This window comes from Podarcis muralis, chromosome 1 (genome assembly GCF_964188315.1).
Source record: "Podarcis muralis chromosome 1, rPodMur119.hap1.1, whole genome shotgun sequence".
NCBI lineage: Eukaryota > Metazoa > Chordata > Lepidosauria > Squamata > Lacertidae > Podarcis > Podarcis muralis.
In genome coordinates, this window is record NC_135655.1 from 32,059,752 (window position 1) to 32,080,555 (window position 20,804).

At 41.0% G+C, this 20,804-nt stretch overlaps 1 protein-coding gene across 9 annotated transcripts in view; it reads right to left on the reverse strand.

Annotated features, from left to right (window-relative positions):
* Positions 1–490: 490 nt before the first annotated feature.
* MIA2 (MIA SH3 domain ER export factor 2) overlaps positions 491–20,804 on the reverse strand; it is a 51,150-nt gene continuing 30,836 nt past the window's right edge. For 7 of the 9 annotated variants that reach the window (XM_077925692.1, XM_077925689.1, XM_077925686.1 and 4 more), the window contains 16 exons: positions 20,224–20,346; positions 18,498–18,621; positions 17,752–17,798; positions 16,510–16,600; positions 15,674–15,812; positions 14,027–14,128; positions 12,563–12,623; positions 10,756–10,791; positions 8,050–8,117; positions 7,424–7,506; positions 6,930–7,061; positions 5,325–5,483; positions 4,127–4,255; positions 3,225–3,298; positions 2,472–2,700; positions 491–990 (listed from right to left, as the gene is read on the reverse strand). In XM_077925692.1, the coding sequence (XP_077781818.1) occupies positions 827–990; positions 2,472–2,700; positions 3,225–3,298; positions 4,127–4,255; positions 5,325–5,483; positions 6,930–7,061; positions 7,424–7,506; positions 8,050–8,117; positions 10,756–10,791; positions 12,563–12,623; positions 14,027–14,128; positions 15,674–15,812; positions 16,510–16,600; positions 17,752–17,798; positions 18,498–18,621; positions 20,224–20,346 (1,761 nt within the window). In that variant the 3' untranslated portion in view covers positions 491–826. The remainder of the gene's footprint in view (positions 991–2,471; positions 2,701–3,224; positions 3,299–4,126; positions 4,256–5,324; positions 5,484–6,929; positions 7,062–7,423; positions 7,507–8,049; positions 8,118–10,755; positions 10,792–12,562; positions 12,624–14,026; positions 14,129–15,673; positions 15,813–16,509; positions 16,601–17,751; positions 17,799–18,497; positions 18,622–20,223; positions 20,347–20,804) is intronic. The other 2 variants (XM_077925679.1, XM_077925677.1) reach the window with 2 other exon arrangements.

A 20,804-nucleotide genomic window follows, 5' to 3' on the forward strand; every position in this document is an offset into this window, starting at 1 on the left:
AGAGACCAGAGGATGGAGTAGTGGCCAAGTAATCTCTGTCAAAGGGTCTTAACTGGCAAACCAGCTGAAGCTGGAAAAAGGCACTCCTCCTAACTACCAAAGCCATCTGAGTCTTCAGTGACAGTGCTGGATCCAGGAACGCTGCCACCCCTGCTCAAAGGACAGACCTGCTTTTCCCAGGTGAGTGCAACCCCATCTATAACAGGCCACCTCCCTACCTAATACCTGTGAATTCAGACCAATAGCAGTGGCTACGTAGGAGGTGTAACTTCTAAAGCAGGGTCTCCCAAACGTTGGTCTCCAGCTGTTCTTGGCCTACAACTCCCATCATCCCTAGCTAGCAGGACTAGTAGTCCAGGATGATGGGAACCCTAGTCCAAAAACAGCTGGAGACCCAAGTTTGGGAAACCCTGTTCTAAACCCATGTGCTCTACCCTTAGAAAACAAAAAAACAGAGATACTTGTTTCACTGAAGAGTCAAAATACCAACAATTATTAAATCCATTTAATTTTTTTCACATTGCCTTTTGTTACAAGTATTCTCTTCACATGCAATTATTTTCTATGAGACCAAAACAACGGGAGAGTTCTTACATGGTACAAATTTTTACATCTCCTAGATATGCAAATTAAAAATAATTTAGTTACTGCTGTACAATGAAAATCCATTTATTCACAGTTAGACCATTATTTACAGGGCACTCTCCTGAGAATTATCCTATTAAGCTTCAATTTGAGCAATAATACAGTCAGTTAAGTAACAATAGCTACTTAACAGCAAATTACTGAGTTGAGAGGAAAAGGATAGAGCTAGTTCAAAATAGAGTCAAGTTTCTTGTTGTGATTCTTGAGGAGTTGCAGAAGATGCAGTTGACGGATGTGTTAACTCAGCAGGCATTTCATTTCTGCTCTCAGGTGGCAGTGGTGGAAAAAACCCAGCCCTTGGAGGCGGGTATTGAGAATAAGGCCTCACGGGAAATGGACCTCTCACTGTTCAAAGAGAATGATCAAAACCCGTTTGGGTTAGTATTCAGAATGCAGCTACTTTCTTACAGATTTGACACTGAATACTCACAAACACGCACACATTAAAATCAACAGTAGCCGTAACCCATAAGCAAGAATAAAGGAAGACATTAGAAAGCTCAACAATACAAGTTCATGATGCCTATAACCATGGAAGATGTTTGCCTTCCATGGTGAAGGCAAATGTTAACAGTTAATACTTAAATAATGCCCATTGAGGTATCCAGGAGCATCCATGTGCAAGTGGGACAGAATTTTCCTTGTACAACAGGATTCTCCTCACCTCTGCAGGCCCCACATGTGCCCAACACTTGCTTGGAAGCATAGAGGGAACTCAGGGAAGGGAGCTGCAGGAGGAGAAAAAGAGGGGGAAGTCCTGTTGTGTAAGGGAAATGTTGCTCATGTGATGTGGGGTTCAACGACTATCTGTTGCCATGGCCAACTTCATAAGAGAAGCTATGGCATCTAGACTGCCTAACTCACGGGCCCCTTTGCCGTGGAAGCTTCCGCTAGCACTGGTCTCTTCATCTGACAAGAGAAGTAGAGTAGCACTTGGTGCAGAGAATTTCCAAATTTATTTATTCTACAAAATGTATATCCTGCCCTTCTTAACACATCTGCATCATTCAGAGTGGTTTACAATTAACCGGGAATGAAAACCGGCTCGGATGCTAGGAGCATTCTAAAATGAAAGTCAACCTTATAGAAATAATTTGTCCAGCAGCAACCATATAATAAAACTGGTTGTTGTTTCAACCCAATGTTTTAATCAATCATCACAAAGCAGTTAAGAGGGCCCAAACGGGCCTCACCAGGTAGGGTATTTTAAAACCTGGGTGCAGCTGCTGAGAAAGGCTTGTTAGGTTTTCTAACAATAGCTTACGAGGTAAAGTTTAATCATATCTTCCACTAAAAGTAGTTATTAATTCCCTTAACGCAGCTTTGAACTTGGGAAAATGTCCATTAAAAGTTATTGAGCACCATCAGCAAGTTAGCAAGACCCGTTCAGGCATTCACCTCCAACATAAAAAAGAGATTTCCCCAACCTGATGCCTTCCAGGTATCTAGAGAGGACCAGAGTTGTATATGCTAGCCTCTTCTTCCACCTCTCTACTAGCTGCAGAACTTTACAGACTGAGTGGGAAGGTCTGGAGGGGGAATCTTCATGTACTCAGCTGATTGCAGATTCCCGTCCACATGGAGGAGTCTATGTGAAGAGTCTTCCTTCCTACCTTCCCACTCCATGAAGCTGATGGGAACAGAGACACTGGGAGCAGGTTTCCTCTCTCGACTAACTTAAGCCCATTAATTTCAGTGGAACTTGGGTGCAATTCATTTTTCCTGGGTTGTGCCTCAAGTTATTGCGGTTTCCAAACGTTTCCCCGTGAAATGCATTTCATTATTTATTTTAGGGGGGAAATAATGTAAGAGCAGCAAGAACCTACTTGGCATAAGAGGACGTGGCAGACCAGCAAAATCCCTTGGGAAATATTCTCGAGGTCCATATCCGCTAGGAGGCACTGGTGGAAAGGGAGGGCCTCTTCTCATGAAAGGCCCCCTTGGGTCCATTGGCATTAGAGGAGCTCGCAGTAAGGGCAGTGGCGGCGGCACAATTCCAGGCCCAAAGCCTCCATTGTCAGGTGCATGAGACTGATCCGAGGCATTGAGCGTATTCTGCGAGGAAAGGGAAGTGGGCAAGTTAAGATTTAGAAAGAAGCTCGTGCCGCTTTTTCAAGCCACTGAGAAACTTGTCAAAGCACGTAAGCCCGAAAAGAAGCTATGATTTACAAGCTCCAAAGAGGGCAGATCAAAGCAGAAGCCCAATCCAAATCAGGAATGTGGGCTAACAGGACTGAGATGGAGCCAAACTCAAAGGCTACAAGTAGGAAGTTCATTAAAGCAAGACACAACATCACCCCTGTGCTGAAAAGCTAGTCCACTCATTTCCAACTACCTTTCTTTTCGGTCCTTTCATCTTTCTTGCTCTTGCAGGTTGTAAATAAATTCAGTCGTGAAACTATTATTTTAGCTAACATGTCTTCAGTAATTGAAAATGCCCACAAGGTAATAAATAATGCTGCAGCAAAATACATGCTGTGTAAAATCAATTTAAAGAACTGTCAAATTCAGCAGAAACTTGGCAAACCTTTTTCGCACCAAATGAAATTGATCTTCTCAGTCTTTTGTCTGTTACTTACACTGTCATTGGGATGATCTCTTATTCCATTTCCACTTAAGTCTGTTCCTGAGTTATTCTCAGATGCTTGTCCATCTGGAAGTGGGGGGAAATAGCCAACAAGCACTTTAGCATTAAGTAGTCCCAAAACAGCTTTCCTCCAAAGAACAGATGGGTGTGGAAATGTATGTTTTTGCACATTTACTAAACAGAGGTGTTGACTGTATTGATACTTTTGTGCCCTTCAAAAAACAAAACAAATAGTGCCATTCCCGCTCACAACCAGTTTGAACTATTGTTTTTCCTACTGAAGTTAAATAAATGACAAGGCTGCTGTATAGATTTACTAGACGATCATTTCAGGGAAGAAAATTTATCTTTTCAAAACAACCAGTGTGTAAACACCAAAGGCATTGTTTAAACGCTGTGCTGGTTGTAGAGAACAAGGTCTGTTTCAAAGTCTAAATCAATGTTTTACTGATCTTGGGTCAAATGTCTTAGATGAAAGGCTTTTTGCTTTCAGCATGAATTCAGGTTATTCCTTCCCACATGTGACCACAGATGCTGAATGGAGATAAAGGAATGATGTGACTTATGGTAAGCAAAGCATAGCTGTCCAGTTAACACAGAGAAAGTGCAGAAGTTTCTTAAACTTTATTGCTGCCTCTTTTTTTTTTTTTTTTTGTATCACAAACATGGATTACTGCTTGGTATTACAAACAGCAAAGAACATTAATTTCAAAATACCAAAGTCATTACTGGCATTCTTTGATATGCTACGAACAAGAGAACAGAAAGTGCTCTGAGTGTTTGGATTTCAAGCTCTTTGGGCTTTAGTTCTGAGCAGAAAAGGATTATTTACTGCTGCAGCCAAATTTGGTAATGAACTCCTTTATTTGGGCACTAAAAGAAAGCAGTTCCTACCTGCTTTATCAAATGAAGGCATGCTATAACTTCTTAGTTCTGCTGGTCCTGAAAGTCTTCCTGAGTTTGGATGACTGGGATAAAATCTTTCTGGTCTTCGAGGAAGAGATTGCTCATTATACAGCTGACCTACCATTCAATAAAAAAGTGCAATTTATTCAGTAGATTTTATTAGAATCACTCAATGATGGCTTATCAACAACTTATATCTTCTATTCCTTGTGTTATGGAATATGCAAACTAAAGGACATGGGGCGATAGCTAGCTAAACCTAGTAGCTGATGGAAATCTCACATCTATCCCATTTACCAAGGTCGATCAACTATACAATATGGTCTTGGAATCTTTAAGCAGTTATCAGACTCATATATATCATACGTATGCTGCTATCCCTTAGGTACAACATCAAACACTTGAACCTAAAAAGCCCTGTTACAGATAGATAGCCGTGTTGGTCTGCCATAGTCAAAACAAAAAAAAATCCTTCCAGTAGCACCTTAAAGACCAACTAAGTTAGTTCTTGGTATGAGCTTTCGTGTGCATGCACACTTCTTCAGATACACTGAAACAGAAGTTGCCAGATCCTTCTATATAGTGAGAAGGTGGGGAGGGGTATTACTCAGAAGGGTGGTGGGAATGGGTGATTGGCAGATAGCTGTGATGAGCCTGTTGACGACTCTTAACGACTGCAATAGATCTTACAGGAAATTGCAACTCATTACCAAACTTAAAACCATGGAGAGACCTGGTCTGAACAAAGACATTGGATTCTTATCTCATTATACATGACAAAGCCATTTTTCACCTTCTCACCCCTTGCTTTTTCCTGTAAGACCTATTGCAGTCGTTAAGAGGAGTCAACAGGCTCATCACAGCTATCTGCCAATCACCCATTCTCACCACCCTTCTGAGTAATACCCCTCCCCACCTTCTCACTATATAGAAGGATCTGGCAACTTCTGTTTCAGTGTATCTGAAGAAGTGTGCATGCACACGAAAGCTCATACCAAGAACTAACTTAGTTGGTCTTTAAGGTGCTACTGGAAGGAATTTTTTTTGTTTTGACTAAAAAGCCCTGGCAATGATCCCTCCAGAGGTCACAGCACAGTTCAAAACAAAAGGGAGCTCAGCAGTATTTCATTTTGTAATTGCCATTAAAATAGAAAATGTCCAAGAATGATGGGCTGTGTTTAGTTACCTGGAGGCGGGGGCATTATCCTGTGATCTCTATCCCATGGAGGTGACAAAGATCCAGTGTCAGAAGGTGGTCTGTGGGGATCAGATAACCTGTCAGAATGCAACTCTCCTCTTTCATTACTAACTTCATACATGCCAGCATTCCCCGGTCCTCTTGATCCTAATTGAACAAGTTACAATGGATTCAGTCACTTGAGACATCCGTCATTGCAGTTTTCACCGAGTACCAAACCACGAGATCCCAACACATTGAAAGGTGGTAGAATAACACACATGGCTCCCTTGGTGAATTTCAGTCTTGTGCTCTTTTTCCAGGAGGGGTGCAACTGTTCAGTCAGTCAAAAGTACAGTAAATACTCAGAGACAGCTGCTTTGAAAGAGGGTGGAAGGAACCCTGAAACAAAGTCTACATTATATTCTGATTCCTCTCACTGGGCAAAGGGAGGAAAAAGAATGTTAGAAGTCTTTTCATCAACCTCATCAGTGTTGGCAACATCTTGGCAGAGATTCCTCCTCCCTCAGAGCCCAATTCTGCTTCCTCTTCCCCAAGCAATTTGATCAAACCCATCAAATGCAACGTTCTCCCCTCTCTTAAATCTCTAATATTTAAAGTAAGAAGACAGCTGGAAAAGATTAGAGAATTTTTTTCCCATTTAGAAGAATAAATGAGAAAACACGCTTTAAACCAGTAGGGCAATATTTTGAACTACTGTACATTAAAGCGTTTTCATTTCTAATTATTCAAGCTGTTGAGAAGCTTTTAAGGTCTGACTCACTCTGTGGCTCATAAGTACTGATTTATGTTGGTCTATCACCTATTTTGTTATACTTGTACTGGCTCTGAGTTTATCTGAGTATAGTTGCACTTTCAAGTCAGCAAATTGACATATTTCCTCCATCCTCTCCAACAAAAGCCAGAACAAAAAGAAACAGCTCCTGAGATTATTCACCACATGCTGTCAATACATATCAGTTAAAAACAAAATTATTTTGTTTTTTTCTGTTGAGATCAACAGCCTAAAATACAAATAGACTCAAATATTCTTGCTACAATGATATAAAAGGCCTACTCTTTCAAACTCCCTTTCTTGAATCTGAAAGATTCACTTTTAGTAGCTAGATGGATGAGCAGTGTTGGTTTAAAAAATTAAGAGTAAAGTAGGTGTTTTTTTAAAGCTTTTATTCTGTTTTTGTTTTGCGTTGGACACCCATCTACTGTAATGAGCTGCAGAAACTAGGGGAAATAGACTGTTCCACAAATGGATGGACAGCACTAGGGGAAGCACAGATAGTTTCATGATATTCACAAAAAGCACTAGTAGGTGCTGTTAAGAATCCTTCCATGAGCAGAATACATCTTTCACATGTAAAAGAGCATTTTTAGATCCAACACACTGGTTTTTGGAACATAGAGTCATAATGGTACTGTATACTTCTGCTTCCTGACCTGTATGCTAGAGTGCATTTATATGGATAATTTAAGCTTACTCTTAACCGGGTTCTTTTTAGTATACTTTTACAGATAGATCCATTACCAAGAAAGGAGGGATAGACTAAGAGGAGAGAGAATCCATGAAAGTTAAGTTTTCAAATTTAAGAATTGTACCTCTTCCTCCTCCACCACCTGGAAGCACAGGTGAAAATCTTAAGGGGCCCTCCAATAAGGTTGGAGGGGAAAGAAAAGCTCTTGTTTCAGATGAAGGTCTGCCCATTGGTGAGGGTCCATATGGGGAGTGCTCTGGAACAGTTAAAACAAAATACTAAAATTCACAGGTTAGAGTTAATGGGCTGACATAATAGTTCATTTCTCACCTAGGTTTAAAACTAATTTGGGACAAAAGAAAAGTCAACCTCTTGGCTTCATTATCAGTCATGGAATTAAAAAAAAAAGTCATTTTAAATAATTTTCAAATGCTCTACAGATTGTTAATAGGAACAAAAATTACAATGGGAATCAAAATACTATATGCTGTTGCTGCTACAGGTCAATGAAATAAAAATGATCCCTGCATGAATAAAGACCAGCTATGTTTTCATACATAAATGGAGTCATGATCTCTTTACACTTCAACAAGATGCACATTTTAAAAAGTACTGTACCTCTGCCAAATGCCCTAACTGGCATATCAAGAGCATAAGGATCCTTTTCCAAACGATCAAATTTAAATTCTGCTTCTGTTAATCTAAAGGAAAGAAGAACATGTTAATAAACTAACCTCTTTCCTATTTTTTTCTAGAACTCAACTTTTCAACTGTTGAAAAAGGTAAAAATCAGTTAATGAAATAGATTACAGGCATTAATTGTTAAATCAGAAAGTTAAATCCGGAGTTTGGGAGTACATTGTCAGTACAGTCATACCTTGGGTTACAGACGCTTCAGGTTGCACACCGCACCAAACCTGGAAGTACCGGAACGGGTTACTTCTGGGTTGCAGCACTCGCGTGTGCACAGAAGCACTAAATCACGCATTGCGCATAAGCGCCAAATCGCGACCCGCGCATGCACAGACGTGGTGCTGCGGGTTGCAAAAGTGCCTCCCACACGAATCACGTCCACTGTAATATGCTGATGACACATATGTGCATATGTATCAATTTTTATTTTTCCAGAAAACCCACATAACTGATCACTGGTGTCACATAGTAACTGAACAACGGCACATTGTTCAGTGACAACAGTACGTCAACAAAATCAAGTTCTTCAGTATGTACATTTTTATGCTTACTTTTGTCTACTGTATGCATTTTCTTCTCTTATATCACTGAGGTGCCTTTCAGCTGCCCGCGCTGCCAGCTTTAAAAATAAAAGTTCTTGTTAAATACTGCTATTCCTTAAAGCACAAGAAATATTTCCAGTTGAAAGTTCGAACACTGTTATCTATTATCGTAGAACAGCAGTCTATTAGAAAGCCTATGAAACAGCTTAAATGATACTAAAAGTGAAGTACCCCTCTCCTGTTGTGAGCAAAGACCATAATGCAAGACTGCTGATTTCAATGCAGTTTGCAGCTGCTGGACCACTGTGACTCTATCAAGGGTCTGGGTGTAAACCTGCTTTTAAATACTCTGATCTTTCTTATTCACTAGCAATTTGAATCAATGAGTACTAACAGACAAAGAAGCTATGGAATACTGATGGCCATAAAAGTTGGAGATTAATTAGCATGCTCCTTAGATGGAGTAGCTACTAAAATGTCACCCTCTCTGACACCCACAACTTACACAGAGACGGTGCTGTTGAGCTGGTGAAAACAAACTATGAGTAGCCAACATGTTGCCCTCCATGTGGAAGTCTACAATATCCACCAGCCCATCAGAATGGCCAACAGGGCTGGGATGATGGGTAGTGCAGAAGAAGAGTTTGGATTTGATATCCCGCTTTATCACTACCCGAAGGAGTCTCAAAGCGGCTAACATTCTCCTTTCCCTTCCTCCCCCACAACAAACACTCTGTGAGGTGAGTGGGGCTGAGAGACTTCAGAGAAGTGTGACTGGCCCAAGGTCACCCAGCAGCTGAATGTGGAGGAGCGGGGAAGCGAACCCGGTTCACCAGATTACGAGTCTCCCGCTCTTAACCACTACACCACACTGGCTCTCTGTGTAGTCTAACAACAACTAGAAGTAAAATAAGAAAATTCCTTCCAGTAGCACCTTAGAGACCAACTAAGTTTGTTATTGGTATGAGCTTTCATGTGCATGTGCACTTCTTCAGATACCAACAGCTGTCCATGCACACGAAAGCTCATACTAATAACAAACTTAGTTGGTCTCTAAGGTGCTACTGGAAGGAAATTTTTTATTTTGTTTTGACTATGGCAAACCAACACGGCTACCTACCTGTAACTAGAACATCTAGAAGTGTACCAAGTCTAGCAGGATTGGTACAGATCAAACTAATGGGAGGAATTCAAGGTTGCGCTCTTCTGATCGTTCCATCAGGGCAAGCAGTTTGGCTTGCCAGATGGAACGATCCCCAGGAACCATTCCAGTTCTCCCACCTGCCACCCAAGCCAGTTTGAAGGGGTGCAGAGTCTCTGTGCAAGGGCTTCACTAATTGAATCCCACCCAACGGTTGTTGAGCAAGCCCTCAATACTAGCTGGGACATTTTCCCTTCCCATCTGTTTTAGCGGTCCATGCCAATTCAAGCTCTGGAGGAAGCTTTCAGATGGACAAGCCTTGGATTCCGTTTGTGTGAATCTCTTGATAAAACTGGAGTGCCTTATAAGGGGAAAGAGAGGGGTGGGGTTTATTTTTTGTCGTGTGTGAAAGATGGGTTTTGCAATCACATTTTGTGCTCCATTACTGCAATGTTATCAGAGGACAGACTGTTTTATTCTTAGATAAGAGCCGCAAGAACAGCCAAAATATTTATTAAAATGGCATTGAAACAAGGCCAAAAGAGTGTTGCAAAATCAAACATTTTAAAATTGGCATTGGGTTTGGAAGGATTTATTTTTACAAGAAGGGATTTACTGTTACTATAAAAAAAAGATTCCATAAGACATTGAGGAAACTGGGCACAGCATCCATGGGCTCATATTGATATAGTCTTTTCCTGCCATAAGCTTGTACTTTTTGAGGTAAATTAGATTTATCCAGTGCTTTTTTCCCTGGGAGGATGCAAGGGTATGCATACCCCTAAACATTTTGTGAATCTTTATCATTTTGTCCATTTGCTGTATTTATTTCCCCTGATTTGAACTATAAAATGGAGATTTCCTTGAGTCAAAATGAGAGTACCCCTAAACATTTTTCTTAAGGAACAAAGCACTGGATTTACCCCACCTATTTTTTACTGGTACTGATGAAAAGGAGTATTTTTATGGTCCTACAATTCTGAATCAAGGGGCATGGGAAGCTCCCCCCCCCCTTTCTCCATTCTTCTTCTGCCCTGAAAGAGTTCCTTCTGAAATGCATTGCAGAGTGGCTTTTCTCCAAACACAACTTGAACTGCCACAAATTCTGCCACTGAACAGCACACAGAGCCCTGCAGCTGATCCTACAACTGAGCAATAGCACCAGACTTTATCAGAGGAGACAGAAAATACTTATTTAAAGAGAGCATGTTTAAAAGGCCCTATAAAATATAATTTAAAAATCCTATTGGGGAGCTGGTGGTCAGTAAATGAATAAGATAACAAACGGGGTGGGGAAGCAGCATCCAGGTGCACATCTGGATTTATAGCAGCTCACAGAAAACCTTCAAAATAACTTTTGTCAATTTACCCAGCATAAGGAGTTCAAAGGAGCAGTCTAACAGTTGTTTTGGGACAGCTGCAGAGCAAGGGGCAAATGAGTGTATTAGAAAGATCCAGGTGAATCTCTCAAAAGCAGAATACTAATAGTTTAAAATAATAAAAATGCCCTGGCCCCTTTTGAAAGCATCACACTTTTCAGAAAGGCTGGGAAGTTTTTAGCATTTGCAACTTACCCAGTTATCGTGAGCTTTCTGCTCATGGGACTTAACCTGTTAAAAGAGAATTCCACATTAGTTCAGAGGTGCAGAATTCAAATCACAGTCTGAAAGGCAAGATGCATTTTTTTCAATTCCAAAGAGCCACGCTAGCACATGACCTGTGGGAAAGTACAGTTATACCTCGGGTTGAAGTAACTTCGGGTTGAATATTTTCAGGTTCTGCTCTGCAGCGCGCGTGACTTCCGGGTTTCGCCGCTTGCGCATGTGCAGACGCTCAAAACGACATCACATGCATGTGCAGAAGCGGCAAATCGCAACCCGTGCAGATGCAGGTTGCGTTTGCTTCAGGATGTGAACATGGCTCCAGAACGGATCCTGTTCGCATCCAGAGGTACCACTGTATATGGCAATTCACCTTCTCTCCACACCCACCTTCTATTAATCTCTCTCCTTTCCCCACTCCATAATGTTTATCTCTGTTGTGCCTCCATTCCACAGGTCCCTCTGCCTTCCTCAATACTGTTTTTCTCTCACGTTGCTCTTGCTTGCTCACTCCTCCTCTCATTTCCCACATTTTTTCCTGCGGTTTCTTCTCTTATCTCTACTTCTTTCTTGCCAAGTTCATCCACAACAGCAAACAAGGTCATTGTTTTTTACGTTCCCAGGATTTTCCCCCAATGAAAGTGTCTCGGGCACAAGAGAGGAATGCCATCTGGACAGATACTAGCATGCCTCTGTTTCTCAGCTGCGTGCCTCAGAAACCAAAGAGGAGGAAGAGGAAAGTGCATGCATTGACACAAGAATTCCCCCATCCCACTCCTATTCATGCTGAGCTTAGGTGGGCCTTAGATGTCTCCACAAGGGGCTGAGAGAGGGCTGGCAAATGATCTGGCATGCTTTTGATCAAATATAAACTAACATCTTGAGTACTTAAATACATAGCACTGGTTGGGTTCACACATGGTTTGAAGTTGGCTTATTTAGAAACTAAAACAGCTTGTTTTAAACCAGGAAATGTGGTTCGTATGTAACGCTAAGCTACGACTAAACTCAGCAGAGGTACTCCTCCTGTAGAAAGAAAATGATGCCAAATGCAAAAAGGAGCAAAGCACAAACAGAAATTTTCCTTTGCTGCCGTGACTCAAAGATGAGCCATGTCTGCAAAGGTGGAATGTTCCTTCACAGCCACTGCTTCAGTTGAAAAGCCGTACCTGCGAAGGAAGGAAGGGGAGTTCACTTGATGTGCTTTTGTGTTGCATCACCTGATGTCATGGGCCATCGTGGACTGACATATGGGCAACCCCATCCACCTATCAAAATGGCCCACAGAGGTGGAGAAGTTTTGGATCTAGCCCACTGGATACATTCCTCGCCTGTGGTCAAAGTCAATAAACCTTTAAAGGTGAGAGATGCTGCATTTAAGATATATGTTATTAATAAAAATAATAACAACAAAGGACTCAATCTGCTATACACTTGTCTGGGAGCAAATTTAATTGAACTGAATTTTACTTCTGAGCAGTGCTTTTTTCTGGGGGGACGAATGTACCCCTAAACATTTTGTGAATCTTTGTACTTTTGTCCATTTACTGTATTAATTTCCCCCAATTTGAATTACAAAACAGTGATTTTCTTGAGTCAAAATGAGAGTACCCCTAAACATTTTTAAAGAAAAAAAGGACTGCTTCTGAGTAAACATGCTTAGGATCATGCTATAATGCTGAAATCCTAAGCAAGCATACTTTGAAGTAAACCCAACTGAAATCAGTCATGGTAAACATAGCACTTGTACTAATTTAGAAAACAATATATATATAAATACCAGATTCTCATAAGAGTGAACTGTTTTTTTCAGTTCTTCTTCTAGTTCTTCTGCTCGTTGTCTGTAATGGAATTATACAAGGATAATTTTGCACACCAGATATTATCACAACACCTTAAGTAACATTGAAAAGTATGTCATTAAAAAAAAAAAGCAACAACCCCAAACCTAATCTAACTGGGAGCCCTACTGAAGCAGAAGGCAGAGCACCAGTTAGGCAAGAACAGATAGCCTTTGAAGCAGATTGGAACCTGCCTGCAGAACTATTCCCTTTTGTCAAGCTGCCTGCAAAATTCTGTTGTTGTGAAAGAGACAAAACTGGAATTGAATGGGGTCTCTTCCAATTGAAGCTTAGCAGCCTACATTGATTTACAAGGCCCTGTAAGGTTGGGGGAGGGTATTAACCTGGCTGTGTCGAACCAAAGGCAAATTGTTCCAGAAGCTCTGCAAATGTCATCTTGGTAGTCAAGATAACCCCACAATTAACTGGCAGCTGTAGCAATGAGCTCATATATGTTTATATTCACTTGTTTTCTCATAAGCTAATTTGCTTGCTATGATGCTATCCTTATCTGTGGGCTTGGAGTGCTGGGTTCTGGGCCCAGAAAGGGCAACTATCTGTAAGACTTGGGCATTGCCAACTATGCCCTCATCTGGTCAGGTGGAGTGATGGGAAGTCCTGGCCGAGAAACGTATGCTGCTTTGTCTATAAAGCATGTATGAATGTTTGTGTGGGTGCAGACAGCCATCTCCTTACTTCAGTGTCAATCCCATAAAGGCTGGGAGACCTAGCAGGCTGATTTGCTGTTAAGTCTGCACCTTTCTTTTAATAAAGCACTAGAACTGACCATTCTGACGGTTTTGACATCCTTCTTTGGCATCTCTGCACCCAACCACTCCCACAAGCCCTTGTTTAGAACACTGATGCAGAAGGACCTCCTCCACTGATGCAGAAGGGACACTAGAATATCTAGCACCTTAAAAAGGGGATAACCTATCCAGTCAATCTGGTGACTGTCAAGACCCACAAGCTCTGCAAGGCTACCTTAAAGCTGCCTGCCCCTTAGGGGAAGTTCTGGGTGGGTTTGGGAAAAGCATGAGCAGTTTCGTAACAGGGCTTTCCTGGCTCCTTAGGATGAAGGGATCATCTAGAATTGAGGTGGGATGGGACACAGTGGGCTCCAGAAGGATGGAGGAAAGCAGCAAAATCTGGTGAATTGCCTTTCTACTCAAGGAAGATACATTCAGATCCAAGCCTCTGATAACCACTCTCTCCACCCAAAACACTATGAGAAGGGGCTTGAGTCAGTTGTGATTACTGTAATGGGGCTTCACTGACTTGATTAGAGGTACTACTCCATACGACTCCTCTGATTTTTCAAAAGTTTCAAGATGCTAGGTCTAATTCTCCACTGAATTTTGTTCATTCAACAGAGGAAAATACCAAATGAAATCCATAGTTACCGATAACGGTTCACTTCTTCAGCAGCATGACTGATTGTCTCATCAACTTTGGAAAGCTTTTCTTCTTTCTGTAAACGGTCTTTTTCTTCTACAGTTAATTTCCTTTGAAAAATAAAAGAAACAAAGCCTTTCATTAGCCACGACTCAACTGTTTTCTAGTCATCTTAAGAAAACATCCACAAAAAGCTGAAGCTCATTTCAAAAAACAAACACTGACACGTACAGTAACTTCCATTTGCCCTAGTAGCCTGATCCTTAATTATAAGCAGCGTAAGCAACAATAAAAATGGTGTTAAAATCCTCAATACATTAAAGGTTGTGCCACCCTGTGCATACTTAGAGGGCTTCTCAAGGTGTGAATCAGCTAAGAATCCCTGTCAGTAGAAGTCCTGTGCAAATGGGGCTTCTGCCTGCCCCCCCCCCATGCAAATTGGCTAGGGATGGAGACAACATTGCATGTGGGTAGGAGAGGAGAGATCATTCCATCTGGCAAGCTGCAACACATGAGCAGACAGAATGTTCAACACAGCACCACCCTCACTGAGAGTTCAGAGCAAACATGCATAGGACTGGGCTATAGCAGAACTTGCCAAATTTATTCCTTGAAGGTTGCAGCAGTAGCTTTGAAAAATGATTTGTGAAGAACTTGCCGGTAAATATCTGCTAACAATAGTAACTTGTCCCCAAGAGAAATTTAGTACTGATGAAGTGCTAGCACCCCCGTGATCAAAATGATCAGGGGATAGGCCAACTCCAATCTCTCTCACCACCAAAGAAACACAAATGAACAGCAGAGAACCTGCACGAGCAACGCTGACACCAAATCCTACATACATTAAGCAAAATAGAAACATTGCCACCCAACCCCAACCCCACCCATCTTCCCCCCCCCCTCCACCCCTTAATTCCCCCTAACGTCTCAACAGATGAAACTGATTTGTAAAAATGTTACATGGAAAAAATACGAGAGACATTACACATACTTCTGTAAAACAAGAAAATCTTTAATTTAAAAAAAAATGATCAGGGGATCTTAAGATAAAAGAATGAAATCAAGGAAGAATCCAAAAGAGGAAATACTCAAGTTATGGGTGACTTCAACTAGCATCATGCAGACTGGCTACATATGTGTTCCAGCCATGACAAAGCGGTAAATTATCTAGATATCCTAAATGACTGTGTCATGGAACCAACCAGAGGGACAGCAAGCCTGGACTTTTATCTTGAGTGGTGCACAGAACTTGGTACAAGATGTAAGTGTTGCAAGCCAGTTAAGTGAAGTAGCCATAGTGCTATTCATGCACATACATGAAAATGGCCAATTGCCAAGAAAATCCAGCACAGTCACATTTGGCTATGAAAGAGGAAACACCCCCAAAATGAGGGGATTGGTAAAAAGGAAGTTGAAAGAAAAGGTCAAGAGGGTCACATCAATCCAAAGTGTTTGGGAGTTGTTTAAAAACACGGTATTAGAAACCATATGAAGTAGTAAGCAAATAGACCAAGAAGTGGCAGCAAGGTCCCAGTGCCAAGACAAGGGTATAATTGTTGAAGAAACATGGCAGGCTCAAGTTACATATAACATCATTTTTCTGTTATCTAAACAAAGATTCATGTATCAAGCAACAAATCGACCACTACCAATACCTGTGAAGGTTCATTTCATTTTCTTGATATAGCTCAGTCATGACTTTAAGCTTTTGCTGAAGCTTCTGAACTTCGCTTTCAAAGTGTGTATTTTCAGAATGCAACGTGACATGTTCCTTTTGTAGATTTTCAATGCGTTCTGTCACAAGAGTTAATTACAATTAACTGATATGTTAAACCCATACGATAAAGGAAACAAATATTGAAGACTGAATACAGTATTCTAATGCTGAAAAGAAAAATGATTTCTGAAGGAGTTTGGAAGAGATGTAAAACCTCATTATGTCCCTGTACAATAACTCCAGTCACTTTGAAAAATGCTTTGAAATCTCACTAAAAGGATACATTTCCCCCCTCCCCTTTCACATGTATTTGTGGACCAAATTTTGTTTTGATTTCCTTCACAGGACAAATATGTTTGGACCAAATGGGCTGAGGCGCAGACAGGAGGGAAATAAGGCACAGGACAGCTTTACCATAGCTAAATAGAATCCTTTTTAATACTAATACCACACGTCAGCATCAACAGTTTCCCAGCTAACAAGCCCCGCATCTCAATCTACTAAGATAATGGCAATGTAATGCATAGAAATCCAGGTTTGGGGTTTTGTTTTTGGTGTCTTCTTTGGTGTCTTGTAAAAACTGAATTCTTCGTTTTAATGGTTTTTTTCCAAGATACCTTATACTTCAGTGAACCCTGATCATTTAAGAGATTTCTAATTATCTTTACAGCTTCATTCAGTTAAAAGTAAAGATTTTCCTAAAACATTAATGGAAAACAGCTTTCTTCTTCCTTTTAAAAAAATAATAATTAAAAATCAAGAATTCATCATTACCTGCAAGTTCCTCTTTTGCTTTGTTTTCATCTGTTAGCTTTGAACAGATTTGATTTACTTCTGATTCCATAGATTTTAGACAAGCATTTAGCTATATCAAGGAAAAAAGATAAATTATTTCAAATCGTAATTGCAAAAGAAGCTACTGATGTACATTTGCACTTCTAAAACAAACCTTTATCTAGTTCTGGATCACTTTCTGGCTGCAATGCTTATTTATGTATTTGATTTTTTCCCCCACCCCACCATTCCACCAAACCACAACAGAAGCTGGTTTCACAAAGTATATCATTAAAACAGCCATTTAAAATAAATATAACAATCACATCACTACATTACACTAAGAATATATCACAGCAAAAACAGTAGGTACCTAAAGGGAGGTTGTGCACCCATTGTTAAAGCAACAGTGGGACCACACACACCCTCCCAAAATGATGTGCCCTCATCTGATGGGAGTGCACACACACAACCAGAGACTTTTCCTGCACAAATGTTATTGCTGCTCTTCCCTCTTCAAGCATCTCCTGGTTCTAAAAAACAGCAGAGCAGGGGATGGCAGGGATTGGACCAGCCTGCCCCTCGCCTGAACAGCCTCTTTCTCTGCTTCCAACGTGTTCTGCACCCCCACTTCTGTCTCTGACTCCTCCAACCCTTCTTCTCCTCTTCCCCCTGCCCTGGCTCCTTTCTCACAGGTGGCACCAAACACCATAAATCACTGGGGAGCCTTGCTCCTGGGTCAGTCTCCAACCCCCTTGCCTCCATCACACACACATCAGAGCCCTGCCAATCCCTGGCAATAGTTAAGCAATAGCAGCACCCCACTGCATCACATATACTAAAGAGGCACACCATTAAACTAATTCTTTGGCTTGAATCCAGAGTTCTTATGAGCAGGACTCCGCTCATAGGCTGCTTCTGCTGGCGGAGGCAACTTTCAGCAATTCCTCCTTCTCCCAGCAGCCCCTCTGGGACAGTGCGTGAGGTGGTGCAGTAGATAGCAGAAATTGAAAAATTACAGTAGTTAAAGTGGTCTCTCTTCCTTTGTCCAGTTAGTTGGAACTCAGCCCACTTCATGCATGGAAGAAACTCTTCCATTCACAAAAGGGCAACTCTGGATCCTATCATTCCAAAAAAGCTTGCAGATATTTTCTATTGAATTTTTTTTTAATTGCTTTATTTTTCCCCCAAAAAAGTTTTTATAAACCAGTAAAGAAAATAATCACAGTATTAGTGTATTACCTTCGCAGCATAAATCAACTTCTTTACAGTTCGTTTTTCCTGATCATCTGGTTTAAGGGAAATGAAGAGAAGGTGAAAAAACCCAACAAATCATAGAAAACTTTTTCTTTTGTTATTTATTTATAAAACACAGTGTTGTTTTTTAAGTGGGAAAGATTTCTTTTGCCCAAGTTTTAAAAACAGTTGTATTGTTTGTAAAAAGCAGTGAGTTCAAGAGGGAGGGGATAGGGACATTATTCATCTAACAATGCTTTACAGAAGCAGTTTTTCTGAAATGTGTTTGAAATGTGTAATCAATCCAATGCGAGAATTACACTCCTCAGGCTTAATTAAGTTCCTTGACCTTTTCATGTGGGCTGCTTATCCTCAGGCTAAGGACAAGAACGAGCAGTGGTTGTCAGACCAGTTTGTGCTTTGCCAAGTTAACCTGGGGTTAGAGTCTCAACAACTTGGATTGTCTTTTTCTAAATTTTTTGTTTTTTAACTTCAGGGGTTACATTGAGCAGTAGGATGCAGCACACAGAAATCTAGCATATGTCAACATAAAGCTTTGGTGAAAATCCACTTTATGCACTGAATGCAACAGGCTATTGCCTATTAATACCTATGCCATAGATTTTGATTAATTCCTTGTGTGTAGTTGATTCACACATATTAAGGAGGAGAACAGGTGACAATTCTAGAATTTGAAAATGAAATCATTTCTCTTTTCCTTCCCTTTCCGTAGGAAATGAATAATGATTTACCCAAGTGCTCCCCATTTTCTGTTTCAGTCTTTATATCATTATCCCAATGGTTGTCTTCAGCAGCAGCATGTTCATCTAATGTACAGCTCCAGTCTTTCATCTTCAACAAGCACTCGGTCAGTGACTATAGCATATTTATAAAACAAGATGCACAAATGAGTCCTTGGCTCTTCACAACGCAAATTCATGATTTTATTCATTTCATAAAGGTAAAGGGTAAAGGGACCCCTGACCATTAGGTCCAGTTGCGGACGACTCTGGGGTTGCGGCACTCATCTCACTTTATTGGCCGAGGGAGCTGGTGTACAGCTTCCGGGTCATGTGGCCAGCATGACTAAGCCACTTCTGGCGAACCAGAGCAGTGCACGGAAACGCCGTTTACCTTTCCGCCAGAGCGGTACCTATTTATCTACTTGCACTTTGACGTGCTTTCGAACTGCTAGGTTGGCAGGAGCTGGGACCGAGCAACAGGAGCTCACCCCATCGCGGGGATTCGAACCGCCGACCTTCCAATCGGCAAGTCCTAGGCTCTGTGGTTTAACCCACAGCGCCACCCACGTCCCAATTCATTTCATATATATTCAATAAACCTATTGAATGTTTAACAGTATTTTCATATCAAGTGTTTTACAGGAATAGTTCCTGTTCTATGTGGACTACTTCTAAGAGAAAAACTTTTACAACAGCATGCATTACTGTGGTAGCTAGACCTCTTGCAAACTCAATACAAGTAGAATTCCAGAACCCCAAGTAAAGTTGCAGGCAGGTTTTCTCTCTATCCAGCACTGCAAATCTGTATCTGACCACTAGCTTCCTTGGTCTCTGAAAAAGCCACCTGAACCTCCACTAAAGCTATTTGGAAATTGCCCTTTGAGGAATTTGGAGGGATGTGGATAGATGCCTAAAGAAATCAGTGAACTATTATGGCCCTAGTTTTCTGCCTAGGCCTTTTCTCCCATTCACTTACACAAATGGAATGCTTGATATGAGAGGAGGGAAGACTCCAAGAAGTTTAAGCAGATAACCCTACATCTCAGCCTTAGCAAAAGGGCTTAGCAACTTGCCAAACATACCAGTCTACCATGCTCCCTCCTAGAGCTTTGCACCAGTGACTCCCATAGGAATCAATGAAGCTATGAGGCAACCACAGTTCCAAGCAGTGTTATCAATGCCTGAGGGACGCATGTGTATCTGTCCAAATATTCCCAAAGGGAGGAGTGAAAGCTGTTGTTGAGTGGCAGGATTTTGAAGCACACCAAGCAATACTTTGGGGGTAGGATGGAGGGAGGGAATTATATACATAATAAAATTGGTTCTCTTGCAACTCTTGGAATTTCCCCCTTCTTTCTCTCTCTCCCCCCCCCCCCCTAGAATTCAAGAGCCCTTCCTACTGTTTTAAAATGTGACGCAGTTTTCCCATGATAGAGCCCCAAAATAAATAACAAATTTCCTCCTGTGTGCCAGGTGACATTAGGCATGCACAGAATTCACACATCTATATGAATAAAGTAAAGCAAGAGCGGCAGCCAGCGTGTAGTGGTTAAAGTGTTAGACTAAGACCTGGGAAACCAGGTTTCAAACCCCCATTCGGTCATGAAAGTCACTGAGTGACCTTGGGCCGGTCCCTGCCTTTCGGCCTAATCTACTTCACAGGGTTGTTGTAGGAGAACCATCCTTTGAGAAAAAAGTTGGGATATAAATATAAGAAATAAATCTTTAATTTTACCTTGACTTGACTTTCTTTGTTTTTAAGAGTCTCCTCCATACCTGCTTTTGAGGTTTCTAACATTTTTGCTTGTTCCTTTAACTCACTTAATTGTTCACTCTGTCCTTCAGCTTCTTTTAAGAGCTGGAAACAAAAGTTAGAAAGTTCAGTACTTAATTTATACCAACCAGTTATTAGAATTTCATAATATTTAATTCTAAAAGGTCTGACCTAAATTCTTAACATTACATACAGCAAAATTCATTGAGCTGAATATTTTGTATTTTAACTGACATTTCATATGTTCTAATTTTTGACAGCTGTTCTTTTGCTATACATGAAATTTAAAATCATTTTTATTGAACTTTTTCTGTTTAAAAAAACATGGGAATATATAAGGTTGCATCCAATTGCGTCTTGCACACTAATAAAAGACTTTTTGATCCGACAGGACCTTCCATCAGTGGAACAGGAAGGGAGGCAATTTTTCAAACCTGCCCTGCGAAATCTGCTTCAGAATGGTTGGGTGGTGGTGGGAAGCCCTTAGAATAGTGTAAGAGGGCAGAAGGGGTCTGCAGGGAGGAAGGGAAATCAACAAAATT